The sequence below is a fragment of the Podarcis bocagei genome (assembly GCF_964188305.1).
Source record: "Podarcis bocagei genome assembly, chromosome: 7".
NCBI lineage: Eukaryota > Metazoa > Chordata > Lepidosauria > Squamata > Lacertidae > Podarcis > Podarcis bocagei.
Genome location: NC_138132.1, coordinates 21,777,726 through 21,803,978, shown reverse-complemented (window position 1 = coordinate 21,803,978; position 26,253 = coordinate 21,777,726). Strand labels below are relative to the sequence as shown.

The following is a 26,253-nucleotide window of genomic DNA, read 5'->3' as shown; positions in this document are numbered from 1 at the left end:
TCTCGAGAGACAATGCAGTGCGCATGGAAGTCCTTGGCTGCCCAGACAACAAAACCCTCCTCTTGGCCGTGCTGTTGTGGTCCAAAGGAAAGCAGAGCCACACATTTGGCACCAGCTTGGCTGCAGGAGTTGCCAGGAGGAGTGTAGGCATACATGGTGCCATCCAACCGGCTTAGGGAGTCCACTGCAGATTTGTGTAGGGTTTACTCCTAGTGGTTAAGAGCGGTGGACTCGTAATCTGGTGAACCAGGTCCGCGTCTCCGCTCCTCCACATGCAGCTGCTGGGTGACCTTGGGCTAGTCACGCTTCTCTGAAGTCTCTCAGCCTCACTCACCTCACAGAGTGTTTGTTGTGGGGGAGGAAGGAAAAGGAGTTTGTTAGTCGCTTTGAGACTCCTTAGGGTAGTGATAAAGTGGGATATCAAATCCAAACTCTTCTTCTTCTTATGCTGAGAGGCAGAGGGTGCTTCCAAAAGGGGGCATAATTGGCAAATGGGCCACTGAGATATTTTGTTTTTACTCTTATTGGGTTTCTCCTGGACAGGGTAAATCATTAAATTGAGAAAAAGCATGGGCTGGCATGTCTTCCCCCGCCCCCAAGAACATTGTGTGGACTTCAGGGCCAGAGTTAGACCTTTGAAGATGCCTCCTTTGAAAAATCAAATGTCAGATGCTTTTAACAACAAGAAGAACCTCTTTTTTCGGTCCCTACTATGTTAGTGCCCTAAGCACGTGCTTATTCTTATTATTGGTTAATCCAGCACTGGTGGGTGCTGCAAAAATGTTTGTGCATGAGGAACACCAATCCAACCATAAACACAGATGTGGGAGCCCCTCCAGTCCAGAACATGGTGAAATGCTGATCTAGAGAGACTAGCCTTAAGCAGAGCACAGTGGGGAATGGGAACTCTGCCAAACCCCTCAAGCACATGCACACATGTTTGCATCCATGCAAGTAGAAGATGTGCCTACTGGTGCTGTTTGGAAGTTCCTGCAATGAGCTTTGATTTCCAGTGTTGCCAATTATGGAGAACAATTGCACTGCTGCTTAGTTCACAGCCAATTGTGAAAGAAGCTAAAGGCGAGGTCTTGTGAAACAGGGGAGGTTCTGCAGTGCAAACAAAAGCCGATTCACACACTGTGTTTAGGCTCTGCCCCACCCCCTTGCAGAAAAGTTAGCCCTTCCCATAAGCAATGCTGAGTTGTAAATCTGTAAAGAGAGCAGGGGTGGTGGGTGACCACTGGGGCTGGTAGGGTGGAGGGCAGCGAGCCCCGCAGTGGGTGGAGTCACAGACCATACCCACAGACCATAACCTGCAGAGCCAGCTCTGTGTAGATTTATCCTTATCCCTGCTCCCTGCTGAGTTCTGCAAGGCCAGCGCTGAGACCAAGAAGGAAGAAGCTGACAGGCAGTGCAAGCCCTTGGGCTCCTTGTTGTAAACAAATAAGCAGCCTGGCATAATCTGCAACATATTAACTCCCAAAACCAGGCCACACATCTTCCCAGCCGTGCTCCTGTGTGAGCCATGTGACCCGTGCGAGATCACAGAGTGGTGGTGGTAAAGTGTAGTAGAAGCTAGTCATGGCGGTCCTCAAAGCCACACCCACAAGTGCAGTCCAGAAACGCAGGCCCCTGTGTTAATGTATTGTACACATGCATATCTCCCAAAGAGCATTATAGTTCATAGCATAATAGCCAAATTTATTGGGATCAGCTGACAGTTGTAGAATAGCAAAGTGGCAAGGGTCCCTCTAGCAGAATACGATCTGTGCTGACAAGCAGAAACCCTCCCTGGGGTTCACAGCCCTAATCTGGAGATGAAGATTGGACTGGGAAATGGAGATCTTCTACATGCAAAAGCAGAAAGGGCTGCAGCCCTTCACTCCATCATATTGGACTTTGATTGGTAAGCCTGGGATCCACATCCCTGACCAGCCACAAAGTTCACTGGGCCAGTTGCTGTTACGACCTGTGCCCACCTTATTATGAGATGATTATGTGTCTAAATCAGGGCGCCTCACACTCAGAGATGCCACCTTGAGTTGAGGTGCTCCAGCAGATAAGGTCATTTGCTTCTGCTGCGGCCGGGGGGGGGGGGGAGTCCTGACACTGTCCTCTTCCACGTTCCCCTCCTGCCACACCAAAGCCAAACCAGATGAACCAAGGGAGCAACTCAGCCCAAGACAAGCCCAAATGACCTGTGCCCAGCATCCATGAGCTCACACTGGCTCACATGTTATATGTCTCACCCAAAGCGGACATCTCCACCCAATGAGGGGTGGCATAAATCAAGTCTGTATAATAAACAATAATAATGGCCTGCTAGAACATAGGTGGTTGGCCACCCGCCTGTTCCCAAGGGGTGAATGGGAGAAGGAAAAAGGATTCTGCCCATGACACAACAGTGAATGTGTAGTAGTGAGTGTGACTAATTATGCCAGGGTCGTAATAGAAGCAGAACTCCTTTTGACAACAGCTGCCAAAATGCAGAACTCTATGAGTCCATTGATGCCAGCAAAATCTCTTCCACAATGTTGTTTTGTCTAAAAATTAGGAACAGATGAATAGATAGACACATGTACATTACCTGGCATTTCAGAGACGCAAGTCCCTTTGTTCTTAAGGGTATTGAGCTTTTGCTCAATAAAATCTAAACTATCATGCATGGCACTGCACAGAAGATCGCATGACCCACAAGGACCCTCCAACACAATGATTCTAAGTGTTTTTCCTTAGCTTTGTTCCTGTGCTCCACAGTGTGTTTGACAAAAATACAGTAACAAATCATACAGCATCTAGCACAGCACATTAAAATTGCTAGGGCAGGCAAAAAAACCCAAAACCCTTAAGTGGTCTGCCAAGCACTTTTCAAGTGGTCTGTGAGGGGGGAAAGTTTGGGAACCACTGGTGTCGATTTTTATTTATTTATAAGATTTCTCACCCGCCTTTCGCCATAAGGCCCAAGGGCAAGCTACAACATAATATATAGTTATAAAAACAAATAAAACAGTTGCAATCATTAAAACAAGTAAAACCAGATTAGAAGAATATCGATTCAGCAAAAGAGATGGGTCCCAGCAAAAAGAACTTTCACTGCCGGTAGGTCAGGATAAAGAGGTGTGCCTTCAGCATATGGCAGAAATTGAATAATGGTGGCGCTAGATCTGTGAGGAGGGAGTAACACAATTTAGGAGCTTCCATAAAAACAGTTCCCATTCCTCACATTATCGAAAGTGGTGGAGAGACTCCTCTGCCAGTCTTAAAACCAGCCTGTAGAGATGGAGGTGGTTTTTCAGATATTGCCGCACCCACATAAATTCTGAATAGGTAAAAGGTAAAGGACCCCTGGACGGTTAAGTCCAGTCAAAGGCAACTATGGGGTTGTGGTGCTCATCTCGCTTTCAGGCCGAGGGAGCTGGTGTTTGTCCACAGACAGCTTTCCAGGTCATTTGGCCAGAATGACTAAACCACTTCTGGTGCAACAGGACACCGGGATGAGCGCCAGAGCACACGGAAACACCATTTACCTTCCCGCCGCAGTGGTACCTATTTATCTACTTGCACTGGCGTGCTTTTGAACTGCTAGGTTGGCAGGAGCTGGGACAGAGCAACGGGCACTCACTCTGTTGCAGGGATTCGAACCGCTGACCTTTCAATTGGCAAGTCCAAGAGGCTCAGTGATTTAGACCACAGCGCCACCCGCATCTGAATACATGATCAGGAACACTGCAAAAAGCAGGGTCCCCAGATGAACAGAGTGAGTGCGTGAAACAAGTTGGGAGGTTTCTGTTCACAGATTCAGCTGAAGCATGCAGAAGCATCTCACTCCACATACGGACTGAAGGCAGACAGTTCACCGGGTGGGGCTGCAGAGCTTTCTCTTCCAGAGTAAGGTTAACCATGTAAAGTTAATCTCGGCTTAACTTGACAAATGCTCCTTCCCACAGTGGTACTTCCTGGCAGGCCTGTAGCTGTAAATTTTGTTGTCTGGGGCCTAAAGGGGATGAGGAACCTCCTTAGCAGTAATATTTCAAACATTCCTGTCCCGCCTCTTCACTGAAGCCGCTATAATAAAGATACAACAATGTACAAAAAGGAAAAAGCAGGAACAATATTCAGAATAAAACGCAGCTGCAGCGGCGAAGAAGCAGAATCGGAATGGCACAGCTGCAAAGGCCTTCTTAAATAAGCGTGTTTTAAGGAAGCGCCAAAATATAATCAAAGATGACGCCTGCCTGAGCTCACAAAGCTCAGTGCTTCGAATCTTCACCAAAAATCCAGAACGCAGAAATAGACAGAGTCATATACAGTGGTACCTCAGTTCCCAAATGCCTCCATTGTCGAACGTTTCGGTTCTCAAACGCCAAAAACCTGGAAGTAATTTTTTCCATTTTCGAACGCTCTTTGGAACTCAAATGTGCGACGCAGCTTCTGCTGACTGCAATAAGCTCTTGCAACCAATGGGAAGCCACACCTCGGTTTTCGAATGTTTCGGAAGCCGAACGGCCTTCCGGAACAGATTACGTTTACAACCGAGGTACCACTGTATTTAAAAATGATTTAACTGCATCACATAGGCCAGGTGTGGCGAACCTTTGGTTTTGTCTCCAGATGTCACAGAACTAGAACTCGTATCAGCCCAACAAGCATGACCAGGGATGGTGGGAGTTATGTGTGGATGCTACCGAGAAGCAGCCCTGGGGTGGTCAAGTTTGGTTCTTAGTGAATGGTGCTCAGTAAGCTATGTCCATGCTTGCCCTGCACAATTAAAACGGTTAGAGATTGTCACTTTTCATTTTTTGAAAAACAATTACCATACTTTTCCGTCTATAAGACGCCCCCATGTATAGGACGCCCCCTATTTGGGGGGACTCAAATTTAAGAAAATGGGGGGAGATGGCACAGAGTTGTTGAGCAACCAATCAAACGTCTACCCTATGCACTACCCATGTACAGTATAAGACAACCCCCACTTTTTAGCATGATTTTAAAAGAAAAAAACATACAGTGGTACCTCGGGTTAAGTACTTAATTCGTTCCGGAGGTCCATTCTTAACCTGAAACTGTTCTTAACCTGAAGCACCACTTTAGCTAATGGGGCCTCCTGCTGCCACCGCACCGCCGGAGCACGATTTCTGTTCTCATCCTGAAGCAAAGTTCTTAACCCGAGGTACTATTTCTGGGTTAGCGGAGTCTGTAACCTGAAGCGTAAGTAACCCGGTACCTCGGGTTTCAGGTTAAGAACGGACCTCCAGAACGAATTAAGTACTTAACCCGAGGTACCACTTTAGTCTTATACATGGAAAAGTATGGTAACTGCTGAAGCCCCTGGGTGCTTACAGTTCCACTTCCTGGAGAGGATGGGCACTCTTCACATGCCCACAAACCCTCTCTCTTTCTCTCTCCTATTGGCACAGTGCACCACATGCTCCCAGGCCAGATCCCTGGCACATAAAACAGGCTTCAGATGCCAAGCCCTGTCAAGAGCTGGTTCTGAAGCCCTTTGCTGAGGGCAGGAGAGGTGAAACGAGCCCATCTTCTAGCTCGGCTCCTGTTGAAACTACCGACAGGAGTAGACCTCAGCTGCACCCTGTCCATGCTCTCTTATTCCAGCAGGTATTACAAGCCTTTCACATCCTCCTCATGGGGGAGAGGTGTTTAATTAGACCATGTAGGAACTTGCTGTGCATGTTTATGTCAAAGCAAAGACCAAGGATGATGAGCAAAGACCAGCTAATTACGAATAGCGCTGCGAGTTCTGAGCGATGTTGGGGGAAGTGGAGCAAGCCTCCAAAATGGCTGCTCTCCAATAAACGGAGCTAAATTGACTCGGGTCTCCCCTCAGCTGCCTCTTTTGCTTTTAATTAAAAGCAAACACCAAGGCAAGAGAGTGGGAAGCGTAGCAGGAAAGCCAGTCAGCAAAGCCAGCCTCCAAAGGCCAAGAGGAAAAGTAAATACAAGAGAACGATTCAGGAAGTTTGCACTTTTATTTTGCTACTTTTAAGTCTGGAACAAGCCGGCAAGGTGGGATGGGGCCACGGAGTGCTTTTCCTACGCCCTCGGCAACAACCCAAACATAAATGTTGCATAAATGTATAGAGGGGAATTTGCACAGTGTGTGGCTGGCATCACTTTTCGTTAATTTTTACGAAATGGATTCATATTTGCTTCATATATGCCTACTGAAGTGCTTCAGTCTGCAGAACTTGCACTTTTAAAAATGGAGCATGGTGCTTTTTACATATTTGTAATGATCTTTTAGTGTGGCAGCTTCTACACTGCGGAACTCCCTGCCTCTTGACATTAGGAAGGTACCTTCACTGTACTCTTTTTCAAACCTGCTAAAAACTTTCTTGTTTAGGCAAACCTACCCAGACATATAAAGCTGACATCTGTTTTAATCTGTAATTGTAGCTTATAATGCTCTTTTGACAATTTTCTTTATATTCTGTTTAAAAAAAAAAACAACACCCTTGTTTTTAATTTCGACTTCTATTGAGAATCTCAGAGCGGTTTAACAGTCATTCCCTCCTCCCAGGAAACTCTGGGAATTGTAGCTCTCTGAAGGAAATAGAGGTTTTCTAACAACTGTTAGCACTCCCAAGAATCCTTGGGGGAAGCCACGACTGTTTAAAGTAGTATGATACTGCTTTAAATGTATTGTAAACTGCTTCGGTTTTGTTTGTTTTTTACAGTGAAGCGGGGTATAAATTTTATAAAATAAATGAAATGAAATAACATTAAAATGTATAATGCAAGTGGGGGCCTCAAGTGACGCCAAACAATTGTACATTTTCCTACCATTTTCTTGCTCACAAAAAAGCTCCATTTGGAAGTGGGCTTATTGTGCAAAGAATGCCAAAGTGACTTCTACTGCGTACTTTGAATTTGACGGTCAAGACAGTCTAGAAGCTGCCTTACGTTTATGTGTTAATATGTTGGTCTTTCAGGATTCTTTGTTTTGTTTGTTTGCTTGGTTGGTTTTTTGTTGCAACAGACTAACACCACAACCCCTCTCAGAATAGGTAACCTTAGGTCAGTCATTATATATCAACTACCTCACCGGATTTTTGTGGAGATAAAACTGGTGGTGGGATATGAACAACAACACCCTGAGCTATTTTGAAAGAAGGGTGGGATTAAAATGTAAGCAATAAATAAAAGTAAAGATATCTCGATTCTTTCTTAACCATTCATTCATCCACTGATTAGATTTCAACATTCCTCAGCTGGGAGGGTAGAAAGATTCTCCAGCCTTTCCCAACCATCAGTAATAATCATCCAATCTCTCTGAAACAAAAATACAAGGCACTTGGCAACTTTGCCAGAACTATTAATAAATCTAAATCTCTGGCCAAGTGTGCCTCAGGTAACCTACATTGATGGGGGGGGGGGACCCATTCACAGAAATCTAATAGAAAACTCATAACATTACAGTGGTGCCCCGCAAGACGAATGCCTCGCAAGACGAAAAACCCGCTAGACGAAAGGGTTTTGCGGTTTTTGAGCTGCTTCGCAAGACGAATTTCCCTATGGGCTTGCTTCGCAAGACAAAAACGTCTTGCAAGTTTGTTTCCTTTTTCTTAACACCGTTAATACAGTTGCGACTTGACTTCGAGGAGCAACTCATAGAACGTGGTGTGGTAGCCTTTATTGAGGTTTTGGGTGATTTTTGAAGCTTTTCCAAAACTTTTCCGACACCGTGCTTCGCAAGACGAAAAATTCGCTAGACGAAAAAACTCGCGGAACAAATTAATTTAGTCTTGCGAGGCACCACTGTATTTTTGAAACAGCTTCTAGCAAAGGCCATTTGCTGAACAGCAAGCAGGTCCTCTCCACCAACTTTCTCACATGTGACTTTTTGGGGCAAGTCGCATCAATTCATTGTGACTCAGTGCAGACAAGGTGACTTTGGTTCAGCTGCCAGGGCAAGCCAAGGACGTCCTACCCACCCATGAAAGTGTGGAGCTTGTTCCTGTCATGATTATATGGCTCTCTCAAGAACTGCCTAGATAGATCATTTGTTTGTGCTATGACTAGGGCTATGTGTGCTCCGTGATTCGGCTCGAGCAGGCCCACACCTCAGCAAGGGAGCCCACGGCCAACCTCCAGACAGGGAAACGGAGCATGCTCCTTCATCTCCTCGCACTACTCACTGCTTGTGTGCTCACAGAGGACAGGCGAGCACACAGCAGCAGAAAGAGGAGGAGGCCTCTTGGTTCACAAACTTTTTACTGGCTAGGTGCTCCTTAGGCCTGCAAGTTTTTCGCCGCATCCTCACAACACTGTTAGCATCAAAATGTGGTCTCTATGGCTACGAGTGCCTTTTACCAACTTGGCCTGGTATGTCAGCTATGGGCATATCAGTACAGTGGTACCTCAGGATGTGAACAGGATCTGTTCCGGAGCCCCATTCGCATCCTGAATAGAACGTAAGACGTGACAGCGCATGTGCGCGGGTCGCGTTTTGCCGCTTCCGCGCATGCGCGTGACGTCGTTTTCAGCGTCTGCGCATGCGCGAGCGGTTAAACCCAGAAGCAATGCACTCCGTTACTTCTGGGTTGCCGCGGAGTGCAACCCGAAAGCGCTCAACCTGAAGCACATTCAACCCGAGGTATGACTGTATAATATTACTTGCCCACCATAGTCCAGCTACTGGTCACCTCAGGATTGGATTATTATGTGAGGCTGCCCTTGGGCCTAGTCTGGAAGCTCTAGCATGTGCAGAAAGTAGCAGCTAGACTGCTGTTGGGTACAAACAGTTGATAGCATATGACAGCTCTGCTCAGGGCTGTAGGGTACAGGTGATGGGGGAGGAGCAATATCGGCTAAAAATATGTCAATAAATATAAATATTGCCTCATAGGAAATGGTTTTAAATAGAGGGTGAATTGAATGGGTGGAGTGGCGGTTGGAGGAGAGGCGGAAAGAAGAGCTAATTTGTCCGTGGTAGGGGGCGAAATCTGGACAGTTCTGCCAGGGGCGCAAGATCACCTAGCTACGGCTCTGCCTCTGCTAGAGCATCTGAACTGGCCAGGTTCACAGCTCTTGTTTTAGTTCACAATTCCCTGAATCACTTGGGTCCAGGATACCTTCCAGCTCAGTCTGAGATCACCTGGAGGAACTGCCACCAGCTGGCCTCAACTACAAGTCAGGCACCTAATGTTATGCCAGTCCCATGGCGTGGAACACTCTTCCAGCACAGATGCAACAGGACACCCTCACTTTTGACTTTTAAGCATCTCTTGCAAGAGTAATAAGTGTCTTCTTAAGACCCCATCTACGCTACACATTTAAAATGGCACCATACCACTTGGCTTTCCCCCAAAGAATCCTGGGCACTGTATCTTGAGAGTTATTGGGAGAACCCTATCCTTCTCATAAAGCTACAATTCCCAGAGTTCCCTGGGAAGAAAGATTGGCTGTTAAACCGCTCTGCGAATTGTAGCTCCTTGAGGGGAATAGGGTTCTCCCAACAATTCTCAGCACCCTTAACAAACAGCAGTTCCCAGGATTCTTTGAGAGATGCTATAGTATAGTTCATGGGTAGGCAAACTAAGGCCCAGGGGCCGGATCCAGCCCAATTGCCTTCTAAATCCGGCCCACGAACGGTCCGGGAATCAGCGTGTTTTTACTTGAGTAGAATGTGTGCTTTTATTTAAAATGCATCTCTGGGTTATTTGTGGAGCATAGGAATTCGTTCATTATTATTATTATTTTTCAAAATATAGTCTGGCCCTCCACAAGGTCTGAGGGAAAGTGGACCGGCCCCCTGCTGAAAAAGTTTGCCGACTCCTGCTATAGTTGTTTAAAGTAGTATGGTACTGTTTTAAATACATAGTGCAGATGGGGCCAAAGACACAGCTTTGCAGAGCCGATTCAAAGTGCAGAAGTAAGCTCAGCTGCGCAATCTCTATCGCTTCCATGGTCAGGGCCGTGCATGGAGTTCCATCCATGGGTGTGTGCGCACATGTACTCCCTCCACAGGTATACATAACAGAGCTGCACACGCTGGATTTGGCAAGTGCACGCTGACAGTTCCAAAGTTACAAACAATCATTACATAATTAAACAATTAATTGACTTAGTCATCGCCTGTTTGAAAAGCCAAAACCCCTCCTTCTGAGCACAGCCCCTGAGCACCCAACCCAACCTCCTGCTGGGGCAGGCCCTGTGTAAACAGAAGGAATCCTCCCAAATGTGTTGAAGGTCAGCAGTCTCAAGCTCCTGAGAGTTGTGCAGGATCTCATCCAAGTGGAAAGACATCCCCACTTTCTAGTGGCTGATAATTCATGGGCTGCTACTATGGAGTCCGTTCCCCCAAACTGACTCTTGACTTAGGCCTACAGTCAAAAACACTAGGATGACGGAGCCTACAATTCAAAGCATACTTACCAGGGAGTAAGCCCCAGTAAACGCAGCATTGTCTTACCTCTGAGTAAACACGCAAAAATACACTGCAGGGCAATCATGAAGTCAATGCACAAAACAGTAAAAACCGAAGTATAAATCACCTGACATGTTTCATTCTAAGCGGAATGGTTTTAAACAAGTTAATTGTTAATGGACTATGGGGAAATGGCAGCTGCCTGCTTAGAAGCATACTCTGGATGACACCTAGTCCAAACTCCTGCTCGGTACTGGATCCCCAATCTTTATTTTATTTTGTTACTTATTGCATTTGGGGGCAAAGATCTGAAAACTCTCCTGTTTCCATTAGCTTTTTCCTAAAAGCATTTCTTTATTTGGATTCTGCTGCTATTGGTCACATTCTCAGGGACTTTTGGCCAGGCATTCCTGGGGCAGCTGTCTTATTAGATCCTAGTTTGTTATCATTTTATTTGTGAATATAGTGTACATCAGTGATTTTTGGTAACATATATGGTAACATAGCTGTGTTCATCAGTTGCCTCAAAATTGGGTGGTGTTTTGGTATTTTTTACCAAAGTTGTTGAGCTTTTCTTATAGTTTTTGAGCTATTTTTAAGGAAATTCGCCAAAGTCTAGCATGTCATAGCACATAAAATTGGATCCAGGCCAAGAGTAGAGCAGAGCAGGGGTAAGGAACCCCATGGCCACCTTCCCCACACCTGATATTAGGTGTAGGGGCAGACAGAGATGTGAGTTGCACATCCAATCAACGAGAAAACAGGAATAAACTCTGTGTCCATCAGCATTTGGCTGAAGAGTTCAATCCTGTTTGGTTCAGCAGTGCCTTTGTTCCCTGTGGGGAAGTCACTGGTGCAGCCAGGCCCTGCAAAATGGAGGATTGAACCTGCCACCCATCAGCTGATGGGCAGGGAGTTCAATCCTGCCAATGAATTCTTCAGGGGAACTTTCTGGCACAGCAAAATCCTACAGAAAACAGTAAAGGTAAAGGTAAAGGGACCCCTGACCATTATGTCCAGTCGTGGCCGACTCTGGGGTTGCGGCACTCATCTCGCTTTACTGGCCGAGGGAGCCGGCGTACAGCTTCCAGCATGACTAAGCCGCTTCTGGCGAACCAGCACAGCGCATGGAAATGCAGTTTACCTTCCCGCCGGAGCGGTACCAATTTATCTACTTGCACTTTGACGTGCTTTCGAACTGCTAGGTTGGCAGGAGCAGGGACCGAGCAACGGGAGCTCACCCCGTCGCGGGGATTTGAACCGTCGACCTTCGGATCGGCAAGTCCTAGGCTCTGTGGTTTAACCCACAGCTCCACCCGCGTCCCTTATCCACAGAAAACAGTAGATCTGTCGAAATCATTTGACTGAGTTAATCATGGTAATTTCCCATGGATTTCAGTGAGCTTTTTTTCTAAGTGTGACTTACTACACCTTGATTTCTGAGCAACAGTTTTGGGCCGTTTTGACTGTACCATAAATCCTTATTTGTCCCCTGTAAATATTTCCATCTTCTTAACAATTGGCACCCAGCAGCTAACAATAAATACAGAATCAATACTTTATCCAATCCATCTTCATTTGTCCCACCCCGTATCCCCAGCAATGCTAGCGAAGGGGGAGGTATCAACTCTTGTTTTGTTATTAAATCAGTTTCTACAAAGACAGGGCTGAATGGACCCATGCGTGATGTTCACAAGTAAGAAGGGTGCATGAGTGTGGCTTTTCCCCCCTTGTACTCGTTCAGGGAAAAGATCCTGTGTTAAACAGTACTAGGTATGTAGAGAAGTGAGAGAGTTTGCCTTGGCGGTGAAGAAGAGAGGCTGAAGCAAGAACCTGCTGATTTTGGAGCTGGAGGGGGAGAGGGGGGGGAGGAAACCACATGGCCCAGAAACTAATCTATAAATATATATCCCCTGGGGGTGGAATGTGACCTCATACTCTACTCATGCAACCAAGTTCCCTGTGGGTGAAACATGGGGAAAGTAGCATTGTAACTGGTCCACAGGGAGTGTTGAAATATATCACACACTGTAAACACAAGGAAATGAGGGGTAAATAAGAGGGTAGAAGAACGATGGAGGGCTGAGGCCATGAAGGGATGCCTTGTAAAAAAAAATCCCTGGCCATGAGAGCAGCAACACTGTTTTAGAAAAATGGCAAGGGCTGAAATATTGTGAAGTCAGGGCAGGGGCTTTAGCTGCCCATCCCCGCTGCCTGTAGGAAAATACTGGGCCACTTTTGTGGAATGTTCACCTTTTGGAATAGTAAATCTCTTGCCCTTTGGGGTACCGAGATTAAAGGGCGGGATGCATGCATTTTATTCAATCACAATAAGGAAATATTTGGGCTAGATAGCAGGTTTTATTGCATTACAATTTATGTTCCCTAAAATTCAGTTGTAGTGTTATATGTGCAACAGAAGAAACAATAAAAATGTTCTTAGAAACCGTGTAGCATCTAACACAGCACAGAACAATTGCGACAAGAGGCAAGAAAACCATTCGGTGCTCCTCCAAGACTTGTCAGCAATTTTCAAGGGATCCGTGATGGGGAGTGGAGCAGATGGGGCTTTCCAGGGTTTCAGGCAGGTGAATTCCTGACCCAACCTGGAGATACCAGGATTGAAACTGAGACCTTCCGTTTGCAAGGCAGCTGCTCTGCCACTAAGCTACCGTATGTTCCTTCCCCCATGCATGCCTGCTACACACAGAAGGCTGATGAAGGAGATTTGTTCCCTGTTTTTCCAGAAGGCAAAGTACTGATGGGAGGAAATTCCAGGGAAGCGGGTTTCTGCTAAACATTAGGCAAAACATCCTAACAGTAAGAGCTATTTGACAATGGAACAGACACTGCCTGATTAATGAATTGATTATTACATTTATATTCCACGTACATCCCCCACACACACACACACCTTTTTATGCTCATAACAACCCTGGGAGGTAGGTTAGGCTGAGAGTAAGCAACTGGCCCAAGATCTGGCAGTTCCCTCACTGCAAGAAGCCAAGTTACAGGGCAGAGGGCCTTCTCGGTAGTGGCACCCTCCCACCAGATGTCAAAGAGAACAACAACCACCAGACTTTTAGAAGACATCTGAAGGCAGTCCTGTTTAGGGAAGCTTTTAATGTTTGATGTATTACAGTATTTGAATTTTTTTTGGAAGCCGCCCAGAGTGGCTGGGGAAGCCCAGCCAGATGGGTGGGGTATAAATAAATTATTATTATTATTATTATTATTATTATTATTATTATTATTATTACCCAGTGAGCTACATGGCTGTGTCATATTGTGATCAGGCAGACCCCCATCTGGAACTCAGCTCCTCTGAGTTAGTGAGTTAGTGAGTTAGTTAGTTAGTGAAAGAATCTTCCAGCCCTGTGCTTCAACTTATTTATCTGCACATGAATGAGCAATCAGGTGTGATTGCATATTATTAGTAGGATACGCTGAACGATACTGACAGATCCAAGTTTATCTAAGGCACTTCTAGGCTAAGTGGGGACTTGAACCCGTGTCTCCCTGCTCTAAGTCCAACATTCAAGGTAATGCAATAAACTGGCTAAAGCAGGGATGGGGGATCTGTGGCAACGAAGGTGTTGCTGGACTACAACTCCCATCATCCTGGACTGTTGACCATACTGGCTGGGGCTAATGGGAGATGGAGTTGGAGAATATCTGGAGAGCTACAGAATTCCCATCCCTGGGCTGAAGGCTTCCAGATATGAGAAGCATTGCATCTGAAAGGGCCCTCATTCACTGAAATCATCAGACAACAGCATCCTGAACTATGAATCATTCCTAACCTTCTGTTTACGTTGCACTGCTGTTTGTTTTCCAGTGAGTGAATCCACAATGACTCCAGAATCTATTCCCTGAGTGGTAGCAGCCATTAAGACTCCAGCAATCTCTGCATCCACAGGGGAAGTTGGGATTATTTTTCCCAACCTTCATCACTTCTGCACATTGCCTCATCACAACAGAGCCCGCGTCTCATTTCTAATTGCATTGCGCAAATCCCTTTTCCTTTGCCAGCCGCCCTGGTGCCAAAATCTGAGATGAAGTCAAACTTGTTCTGCCCCACAAATAAATCCACAATGCAAAGAAGAGGTGTAAATAAAATGAAACCTTTTGTATTTTGGATATAAACCACCGACTTTTGGCTGAGTTGGATAAGACCCCTCATTGCTCACAGGGTTATTTGTATGCAACATGAAGAGGGATCAAATCAGGACTTCTCATTTTCACCAGCCCCTATGAAATTCTCCCATGATCCCCTATCAATTTTGTTTTAACCATATTTGTTTTGAAGGGCGGGTCCAATCCCTCTGTTCTGTCAACTAAAGGTGGAGATGTGTGGTTTGTTTTTCCAGGGACATACCACTTTTATCCATCAGTTATTGGCTGCATTCACATCATACACTGAAAGAAAGCACATGGCTTCTCTCAAAAAGCCCTGGGAACTGCGATTTGCCACCCACAAAGCTACAATTCCCTGCACCCTTAACAAACAACAGTTCCCAGGATTCTTTGGGGGAATTCAAGCACCATCTATGGTTACATCCATACAATACATTTAAAGCACATTTAAATCAAGTGGCTCCCCCCCCCCAAGAACCCCCCAGAACTCCAATTTGTTAAGGCTCCTGGGAACTGTAGCTCTGTGAGGGGTAAACTTCAAATCCCAGGATTTGGAGGCTTAAGCCATGTGTTTTAAATGTATGGTGTATTTATTGACGTATTTTTCACTGAGCCTATCACTATGGACCTCAAGATGGTTCCCCTCCATTTTATCCTCACAATAACCTTGTGAGGTAGGTAAAAGAGACCCAATGAGAAGTATAGTCCAGGCTGGCTCCAAGTTTAAAGTAGACCTTTGGAAAAGTGGGTCCTCTTCTACATCAGTGGGTTCACCTGGCAGTGACAGCACTCTCATCAGTGGCAGACAGCAAGGGGCTATCTAAATTTCCCATAATGCCCTGAAGCCATGCCACATCAGGGGCATTATGGGAAACATAAATGATAACTGCCAACCCCACAATGGGTGGTGGACGGCCATTTTAATTTCCCACAATGCCCCCAGAGCAGTGGTGCATTGTGGGAAGTAGAGCCGGCCACCCAGCCAACACCAATCAGAAATCAGCAGCGGGCCGTGCCACAGCGCTGGAGCTACGGTAGGTGCTCAAGGATGCTGTGCTGTGTAGCACCAGGCCTCAAAACAGCAGAAGGAAGAGCCCAACTGCTAGAACAAAGTTCCTGGGCCAAACAGAGCAGAATTGAAGTCAATATTTGGTGTGTGCTTTCCCAAGCCACTTAACTCCAAGGAAGTGGCAGCAGGTCCACATCACATGCTATTTTTGTATACCTGAGAAAGAGGAACAGAAGATTCTCATCTGCTCCATTTCGCTGCTACCCAAAAGCGGGGGCCTCACGTCTAAAAGTGGAGGTCTTTTGCCCAAGGATGGGAAAGGCATACTTCTCAGTGCTTCCCAATCATACCATCATCATTGCGTTTATTTGTATGCAGCCTTTCCACAAGGAAGTATCATTATTATTGTGTTTATTTATAACCAGCCTTTTTCTCACACCAGGACTCAAGGCAGCTTACAGAAATTAAAACAACACAGATAACATACAGAAAGCTGAAAACCATATACAGGATCATAGAATCTTAGAACTGTAGAGTTGGGAGGGTGACACTGAGGGTCACCAATGCAGGGATTTCAGCTAAAGCAGGCATGTCCAAAGTCTGTTTGGGGGGCCTAATCCGGCCCGCTGGTCGATTTAATCCGGCCCCTGTGGCAGTTTATTTCCTGGGGTAAAATCCTTTAAAAACCCTCAATAACTTCAATCCTAAAAGAAGCTCAACAACTCCAACTCCTAAAAAGGTCAACAACTTTGGTCGGCCCCCACAGCCCTTCACGTCATCAAATCTGGCCCTCTTTGCAAAAAGTTTGAACACCACTGAGCTAAAGCATCCATGACTGATGGCTACCCAACCGCTGCTTATAATCCCCCAATAAAGGAGAGTCCCCACCTTCGGAGGGAGTCCATCCCACTATCAAACAGCTCTTACAGTCAGAAAGTTATTTCTTGTGTTTAGTCAGAATCTCCTTTCTTGTAAGGTAACAGTAATTAAACTATATAAAGATTCCTTCCAGTAGCACCTTAAAGACCAACTAAGTTAGTTCTTGGTATGAGCTTTGTGTGCATGCACACTTCTTCAGATACACTGAAACAGAAGTTGCCAGACCCTTCTATATAGTGAGAAGGTGGGGAGGGGTATTACTCAGAAGGGTGGTGGGAATGGGAGATTGGCAGATAGCTGAGATGAGCCTGTTGACGACTCTTAACGACTGTAATAGGTCTTACAGGAAAAGGCAAGGGGTGAGAAGGTGAGAACACTTCAATCTCCCAGGACATTCTATACAAGATCTCAAAGTAGCTGTTTTACTACAAAGGAATTTCAGAAATAGACTGGAAAGAGAAGCTGCTGAATTGCAACTCATTACCAAACTTAAAACCATGGAGAGACCTGGTCTGAACAAAGACATTGGATTCTTATCTCATTATACATGACTAAGCCATTCCTCACCTTCTCACCCCTTGCCTTTTCCTGTAAGACCTATTACAGTTGTTAAGAGTCGTCAACAGGCTCATCTCAGCTATCTGCCAATCTCCCATTCCCACCACCCTTCTGAGTAATACCCCTCCCCACCTTCTCACTATATAGAAGGGTCTGGCAACTTCTGTTTCAGTGTATCTGAAGAAGTGTGCATGCACACGAAAGCTCATACCAAGAACTAACTTAGTTGGTCTTTAAGGTGCTACTGGAAGGGATTTTTTTTATTTTGACTATGGCAGACCAACACAGCTACCTATCTGTATATAAAGATTATAAAACCAAATCTATTAAAATACATACAGTAAAAACAGCAAAGCACTATTCGAAGCACTTTCCTTTTAAAAAAAGAAAAAAAGTTCCCAAAAGCTTTTCAGAATAAAATAGTCTTCACCTGCCAGCAGAAGGACAGCAAGGAAGGAGCCGGTCTAGCCTCTCTAGGAAGGTAATTCCGAAGTCTGGGAGCAGTTTAAAGAGCCTTACAACAATGCAATGGTTCAGTTGCACTATATTTCTCAATAGAAATATTTTGTAAAGCACAATTTTGTAACAGGAGTAGTAGCAAAATAGTAGTAGCAGCAAAAAAGCAACAAAGAACACAGTGTAGAAAACAACATTTCAATATTGTAAATGTACCCTTCAATATTGTTAATGTAAACATTGCACTTCTGGCAGCAGCAGCAGCAAAATTAATAATTTTGAAGAGTTTTACCCTGGTCCTAGATGTTCTAGTAATGCAATTCGTAGGATTAGCTTTGTCTTAGCAATATGAAAAGGTCAAATGAATACAAACTCCAACCAAACAAATGTACAGTAATACCAAAAGAATCCTTGGTTTTAGCCTAGTTTTTGAAAGGTGAATTTTGTCCTCGATTTTACCCCAAAGGGAAACCCCCTCCAGATATTCCAACCCTAGGGAAGAGAGAAAAATCCTACTCTTCGAGATCTAGCAAATTGATACTGCAACCATTCTGAAATTTGGCTGTTTTTGTCACACTAACATGTGGGCCAAAGTCTCATTTGCTGCTTCAGTAAGTAGTCGATTAAGTGTGTCAGGTACATATGCCCTGAGCAAAGAGACACAAAACTGGAGGCGGGCTTTGGAAAGTGAAGCCAAAAGGTCAAGCAATGGAACAGATAAGGAGTAGGTGTGTCTTTCCACTATGTCCAATAGAACGAACCAGTAGGGGCGTGACCCACTTCTAACAAGCAGGCCCTGGTGATAGGCATAACAAGAGCAATATAAGGAGGAAATGGTAGAAGTTATATGGCAATTGGAATGGGGGGGGGGGGGCAAGCTGGAACAATTCAATTAGAGTTTGTATGCAAAATATGCAATGGCCCTTTACACCTTCAGAAATGCTGAGTCAATCAGCATCTAAGGTGGGAAACCATTGTCTGTATTCAGGCCCAAACGAAAGGAATTGAATTTCTTGAGAAGTTCTCACGCAGCAGCTTCTCACTGCAGCCTCCCTTTGAAGTTCCTTTGTTATCCTTTCAGGTGTTAACAGAGTTGAAGTGTAAGAATGAAAAGCAAAGTGGGGTGCGCAAAAAAAACAAAAAACCCCAAACAGCAATTCAGGGAACGAGTCACTCAGATGCCCTTAAAAACAAAAAAGTTCCCTCGCTTTTCTTGGAAAACGCTTGGGAAATTAAGCAGGAGGAGGAGGAGGAAGGCATCGCGCGCGCGACCAGCGGGAACGCGCAGTATTGCGCCACCCGCTCCTCCCCGTCCAGCGCCCTGTGGTTAATTGAGCCATTCGCAAGGGCCACCTCTTTCCAACCGCGTGGCAGCAGATTAACATCCCCTCTGTATTTGCATAACAAAAGGCAGGTCAGGGCGAGGAATGCGCTCCCCACCGGGGCCCGGGAGTTAATAATAAACAATGCGCCTCGCAATATCTTGGCCGGCAGCCGGCAGCCATCCTCTGCGCCCTCTCACGCTTCCCAGGGGAGAGCAAAGGCTGCAATGATCCTCTCCTGCCCCCCCCCCCGCTTTCCACTCTCTCCCTCTGTCCTCGTGTTTGTTTGCATGCATACACACGTTACGTGCGCGCACGCCATCGTGCGCAAGATGAGCACCGGCAAAGAGGGTTGTTAGGCGAGCCGGTTTGGAGAGGGAAGGAGGAGAGATGGACAGATGGAAGAAAGCAGGCAGGCAGGCAGGCAGCGCTTCCCCCCACCCGTCCTTTCCTCCTCCTCCTCCTGCCTTTGCATATGCTGCAAACTCCCGCCATTGTGTTGCAATCCCTCCTTCTTCGGAGATGAAACAAAAACAGGTAGGCGGGACCCTGCGATTCTTCACCTCGGCCCCCTCTTCGCCGCTTTGGAAAAAGCATCCAGGCTGGGGAGGGGGGAGAAGAGCTATTTGGGAGAGCTGGACCAATCAGAGGCGCAGGGGCGGGGACTTTGGCTCCGCCCCCCTCCGGCTTCTCCCTCTCTCTGTGTGTGTATGTATATATATTAAAAAACGCTGAAGTTTAACCTACTTGCAAATACACACAGCGGCGCCTGCGAGGGTTCGGCTGGGAGCCGGAGAAAGAGGAGGCGGAGGAGCAGCAGCAGCAGCCGCCGCCGGAGGGGGGACCCGCCGCTTGGAATTGATGCGGCCGGGCTGGGGGTGCCTTTGCAAGCGCAGCGGGCAGGCTGGCCAGCTCGCTCGTGGGAATAGCAGCCGCGTGTAAGGAAGGGAAGAAAGAGGAGCCGCCGCCGCTTTCCTCCTTCTGCCGAGGGGTGACTTTCTCAGCAGGGCCATTTGCGAGTTTGCAGCCTTCCCTTCGGATCGCCGCCTTTGGGGTATGTAGCCGAGGAGGGAGTCGAGGAAACCACGGCGGGGAAAGGAGGGTGACATTGGGCGTCGAGAGGCTCCGCGGAGACGGCCACGATCTGAAAACTATTATTTTTATTTATTTTGCATTGCCTGCCGTTCGTCGGGGTGGCCAGGAAAACGGGTTTTTTCCTTCTCCTTTCCAGCCCAGCACCAGCCCGAGCCCTCATTTGCGCGGAGCGCTCCTTCGGCGGCATTGTCTGTTGCTCGGGAGCAGGCAGGCAAGGGTTAAACTTCTGTGTTCAAAGTGCTGATCTTTGTGCTGGCGGAATGTGCCGGGGCGGGAGCTGCCTGGAGCCGGCAAAGGGGAGGAGGAGGAGGAGAGAGAGAAAAAGAGAGGGAAGCGGGGAGGGGGGTTGGCCATGGGAAGCGGGTTAGGGAACGGGCGCGCTGCTGCTTGCATTCTGCGAGGCGCATTACCAGCGCCGCGACCGGATTCTGCGATCCGACGGCGTCGGGGACGTTGCAACAGACTTTTTATTTCCATGCACAAGGTCGCCTGCGTTTATCCGGAATGTAAAACTCATTGCATAAATGCTCTATTCGCTGCCAGCGGCCTGCTTTCGTATTTGCAAGCTGCTTAAGGTGTCCCGGGGTTGGGCAGGAATGACAAATCGGTGACTTGGGGAGGGTGGCGAGGTAATCTTCATCCTCCCGTGCGCTAGGGGGCAGCATTGTCGTTACCCTGTCGCTCCTCTAGGGGGCGCCATGGAGCCTCGGCTTGGGTTAGGAGGGCCACCAGCTAAGATCTGTTTTTAAAAAGGGATTAGATGAGTGCATTCCTGGCCAGTCTGTTAGGATAGGGCAGTGCATCCTGATAATCAGATCCTGTTGGCTGAGTGCATGTCAGATGGGAAGTAAGGGGGGGGCATCGGGTGGAGAGAGATAAAGGTACTTGTTTCTCCATACTTGGATAACCGAATTTAAAAAACCCAGCCTAAGAGTTATGGATTGAAAGGGGAAGGGATGTATGCTGTGAACTAAAGCACCCATTATTACACTTTCAAGAACCATGATACATACAAAAGGATTTAGGGTGACAGCCCAAACCTTGTCCCTCAAGCACTAGATAGCCTTGCGGGGAAAAGCCATGGGAAGAAGAGCCCCCCCCCCACCTTTCTTTTCCTTTTCCTCCCCCTGGGAGGCCTAGGCAGAACTACATAACCTTTGCTCCAGGGTGACTGTGGTGCCCAGGACGAGACTATTTGTTGGGTGGCGACCGTACGCTACAACATCATGTTGCAGTTCCCCACTCCGGCCCATATGGAACCTCCATGTTCAGAGGCAGTGTATCTCGGAATTGCCAGTTCCTTGGGAGCAGCAGCAACAAGGAGAGGGTTATGTTAAACAGCCTTTTGGAGGCATTTGGTTGGCTGTTGTGACAAATGGGCTGTTGCATTTGTCCTGACCCAGGAAGGGCTTTGTGGTCTCTTGTGTCCTTGGATGTGTGTCCCCTTCTCAGCTGACCGTGGCTGTTGGACAGTGCTGCCTTAGTAGATACTCTAGTTGCCTCCCACTACAAACTTTTCCTCCACCCCCAAAGCCTCTCTACCACATGACCTGTTAGGGAAGGGGGAGTCCCTGCCATCTGCCACTGTAGATAAGAGAGAGGTTGTAATTCTATATGTGCAGGCGCACACACACAAAGCACAGTTTCCTTCAGTGCATTGGCTCTAGGCCATTGCCCTAGCCATGATGGGCACAACCTGGGTCCAGCCGGATGTTGCCACACTTAATGCTCCCATCGCCCCAGCCATTGGGCCATTCTGACGGAGGCTGATGATAATTTAGGGGCAGGAATACAGGGAGGGCCACACATTTTCCACCCTGGCTTTAGAACAGTGTTTCCCAAACTTGAGTCTCCATCTGTTTTTGGACTACAACTCCCATCATCCCGAGATAGTAAGACCAGTGATCATGGATAATGGGAATTGTAGTTCGGGGGGAAACAGCTAGCGACCCAAGTTTAGGAAACACTGTTTTCGGGAAACAATGTGCACCTGTTAACTCGCAGACCAGGTTTGCTTCTCCGCTGAGTTCTTGGCCTAACCTACCTTGCAGGGTGGTTGAGAGGATGAATGGTGCAGAAGCCGTGTGTGTGTGTCACTATGAAATGCCTTGTTGAAAAGATGTATGCAAAATATAACTTCTGGAGCAGGGGAAAGGGGCACTTGGGAGCCCTGTACCATCTAGAATGGGGCAGCCCAACTTTTCACTCCAAGTGGCTGCAAGAGTACTTCGCTCAGGCAGGGGAAGCGAGGCAAAAAATTGACGACAACCCCCTCCCCATGCTGCCTTCCCAAAGCCAAGTAAGTGAGGTGCCAGGCTTTGGGAAGAAGGTGCGAGGCTCTGGCAGGGTCCCACCTCCTTCCCAAATGTGGAGACGGGAATACTCTGGGACTCAGAGCCTCACACTGTCTTCCCCAAGCCCACTTCCTTGCTTACCAGCTTTGGGAAGGAGGCACCGAGGCTGGGGGCTGCCAAAAAAGGCCTTGACCACCCCGCTCTAGACTCATGTGTTGCTATCCCAGGAGCAGGCTTGCATATGCCGTGGCAGCAGTGTTAGAAACTCGGGTATATAAACTAGGTGCCAAATGGCCCCTTAAACCACAGTTACAGTCGCCAAAACAGAATGTCTAGTCGCCATTTTTGGGGAGGCGGCTCTAAAGTCTTAATTTTCAAATGATGGACTGGCTGCGATTGATTCTCAGTTGAACATCTGGCTAGTTCAGAGGACAACCTTGAGCTACCGTATTTTTCGCTCTATAACACGCACCCAACCATAACACGCACGTAGTTTTTAGAGGAGGAAAACCCGTAGGCATGCCACCCGTAGGCATTCCCTCCATAACACGCACAGACATTTCCCCTTACTTTCTAGGAGGAAAAAAGTGAGTGTTATGGTCCAAAAAATATGGTAGTTAATAATTTGGAGAACTTGAAGAAGAAAAGTCACTTGATCCAGGGACAGTCCACGTATATATCAGCCTATTCCAACCTCTTTTTCTTAATGGCGACTGCTGCTGCTCAGGCTTCACAGAAAAAGCGTTTGGGGTTCCTGAAATTCATTCTGGTTGGGCAGGTTTAAAAGATAACAACTGAGAGAATCCTACAGGATGTGGTGTTAGCGTGTGGTCCAATGATCCCCAGGCATGCACCTTTCCAGGTGTCGGAGATATCAGGCGCTGTCCTGGCTCCAAGCATCTTCACTTGGTCGCAAGCGGTTGATCGCCAGAGTGCAAGATGCGCCTGGCTAATTTCAAACACTGCATGGTTTTTTGGGGGGACGGGACCCTGTGCTGCCTTGTACATGACCCTCCTCCTTTTGTCTTCCAGTGCCCAGCTTGCGATGGCTGACCACATGATGATGTCGATGAGCCACGGGGTGAACGGGATGCAGGGCTACCGGATAGGCATGAACGGGATGCAAGGCCCTCCGCAGCAGCAGCAGCAGCACGTGCTAAGGACGCTCCCCGCCAACCACCAGATGATGCAGTACGGAGGCCCTGCCCTGGACGGAGGCATGAGGCAGAGGCCCAACATCAATGGACAGATGGGGCACCACCAGGTCCCAGGCGCCATGATGTTCAGCAATCCGAGCCAGCAGCAACAACAACAACAACACCAGCAGCAACAGCAGCAGCAGCAACAGCAACAATACTTGGGACCGGTGGGCACTCAGCAGCTCATGGCTAGCATGCACTTGCAGAAACTGAACACGCAATACCAGGGCCACCCCCTCATGGGCATGAACAACGGGCCCATCGGGGCAGGGGTGCCGCAATACAGGATGGGACCCGGGCAGCACCTGGGGATGCAGCACCTGCCCTCTCCGGCCCTGACCTTGAACGTTATGGACACGGATCCCATCGACGAAGAGGTCTTGACGTCTCTGGTCATGGAGCTCGGCTTGGACCGGGTTCAGGAGCTGCCCGAACTCTTTCTGGGACAGAACGAGTTTGACTTCATCTCGGACTTTGTCAGCAAACAGCAGACCAGCGCCATCAGCTGTTGAGATGGCTCTGCTGTGGGAGCTGGCGCTTCTCTTTGTGGCTTGATCTCCACCACCACACACCCCTACTTCCTGATCTTCCCCCTGCACAGATCTACAGGCTTTCCCAGGTCGCCCTTGCCCCCACCTCCTGGAAATAACAATGGACAATCATTTGGAGGCTTCCCCCCCCCCCGCCCTCTTTTTTGCTTTGCACTGTCGTGCTCCTCTTGTGTAGGGGAGGGGGGAGGAATCGGAAAGGTGTCTGTGTTGTTGTTTTTTGCAGACGAGACGGCGCAGAGATGGAGTCGTGTCCTCGGGTTGTGCCTATGGCAGCTACAGAATTTCAAGAAAAACAAAATGGCCTTTTTTCCACCTGCATGGCCTTCTCTCTCCCCCCACCCTGCAAAAAACAACTACTGCCTTGAGTTTGGACTACAAGGGGGGGGGCAAGTTGCTGAGAATCCACTCCGCTGTTGGCTTTGTCAAGAAAGTCTAGCAAGCCCCTCTACATTCAGTGTCTGGTTTTTGTTTTTAAGCCATTCTTTCACTGAAAGAGTGGGCAGGAGGTAAAAATAAATAAATGGCTTGCTCTTCTTTGTAAGCCTCAATCTCTTTATTGCTCCTCAGTACTGTGGAATTAGCAACCAGTCTCTCTCCTTGACTTGAAGAGATCATAGATCATTGCCCTCAGGTTGTGTATTGTTCTGTGTTCTTTTTTACTTCCATCAGGTTTTTGTTTTGTTTTTAAAGCGAAACTTCAGCGGATGACATTTTGGGGTTCGGTGCAGGGGAGAGTGGGATTAACCAATCGGTTATAAGATCCTTTGACTTCCTTTTCCGGCTACTACAAACACGGGCTTTTAAGATGCCATCGGAGCTCTTCTTTCTCTGCCTCTGAAACCAAATAAAATCCTTGTAATTGTGTATATTACTGATTCTTTTTTAAAAAAAAAAATCTTATTTATCACTTGTGTGTTTCTAGTCCGTATTTATTTGGAAGGGCTCGGATTTATTTGCCTTCTGAGATTATTGGGAAGGGCTAACGGTGAAGGCTGGGGAATGCATGCCCCTCCAACACTTCCATGGGGTTTTTGTTCTGCTATCAGTAACTGAGAGCAAGGCTGAAAAAAAGAAAAACCAGCACCCTATCTATCTATCTCCCTCCCTGCTGGGGCTCAAATGTAAATTCTTAGTTCTTAATTGTGTTTCTCGGAAAAGAGGAAAATAAGTTTGCGGCGGAGCGGCTTGTTTCCTTTCTCGGTCTCGTTTCCAAAGGCTTTTGGAAAGTTTGCTGCTCAGGTTGGCGGGCCTCTGGAGCTTCTGCTGTCCCCTCTTGTCGCAAGCACACGGTAGCACATCATTGTTGATCGATGAAGTGAGAATGTACAGGTGATTTTTTTTTTCCAAAATAAAAGCTAAAACCTCAACATTGAACCTGTTTTGTTTGGGCCGTGCCTCTTGCTTTTTAAATCTCCCTGTTTAGAAAATGCAGCGTGGGTCCTGGAAGTGGTTGAAAGTCTCTGGGTTTCCTGTCTTTTTTTCTAAAAAGTGACTTGGGTGAGCTTATGTCTCTCTTGGACACGTAAGTAGTCCCGTTTTCTCTACGAAACTGACAACCAGCACATGTGCAAAGCTAAGCGAGAGTTTCTCGCTTGTCTGGAAACAAAAGGAGGGACTGTGTGCTCAGCACCTCACTTGCACGCAGAAAATCCTAGGTTCAGTTACGGCAGATCCCATTAAAGAAAGATCTCCAAGGAGCAGGTGCTGGGAAGAACCTCTGCCTGGTGGCCTGGAGAGCTGCTGCCAGTCCATGTACAGTACACAATGCTGGGCTCAGCGGATTAGTGCCCTGCCTTTGTATAAGGCAGCTTCCAGTACATTCAATGACTTCACATGAGTTGCGGGGGGGGGGGTTATATTAAAGATGCCTTTTGAAATTACCTTTATACCTCCCGCTGTCAGCTTCAAATGTGTGTCTTCTATATAGAACTGGCAGGGTAGTCTCTCTGATCTAAATAAGATGAGTCAACAACATTTTGGCGTTTGCGGCCAGACTAAATTTAGGTTTTGTTGGTGAGCCTCGAGTAAAAGGGAAACGGAGATAAACTAGCAGTTAACTGCTTTCCTGCCTGGTTTGCAAATGTACACAATTAGTAACTCAATCCAGCGCCGGTTCTTTATTCCTACTGCTGTACCACCTGCCCCCCAAAAAACCCACTTATGGTAATTGTTGATTAAATTTAGCATTTTAGTTTCTTCCTATGATAATGGTTTAGTGAGTTGACTAGCTTACCTTGGCCGTTTTGCTGATTCCTGTGTGTCTGTATGCCCTTGTTAACTGGCTGCCTTAATACTTTGCGGTGAAGAGCTTCCAGAGAAGCAGATGGGGCAGAGATGTAGAATTCAGGGCAGAGCGAAACAGGGTA

General features: G+C 47.2%; 1 protein-coding gene across 1 annotated transcript; it reads left to right on the top strand.

Moving 5' to 3' along the window:
- The first annotated feature begins 19,481 nt into the window (after positions 1 to 19,481).
- On the top strand, positions 19,482 to 25,261 carry CITED4 (Cbp/p300 interacting transactivator with Glu/Asp rich carboxy-terminal domain 4). The gene is made up of 2 exons (XM_081202070.1): positions 19,482 to 19,802; positions 23,170 to 25,261. The coding sequence occupies exon 2, from the start codon at positions 23,183 to 23,185 to the stop codon at positions 23,846 to 23,848; it is 666 nt and encodes a 221-aa protein (XP_081058196.1). The 5' UTR covers positions 19,482 to 19,802; positions 23,170 to 23,182; the 3' UTR covers positions 23,849 to 25,261.
- The last annotated feature ends 992 nt before the right edge of the window (positions 25,262 to 26,253 follow it).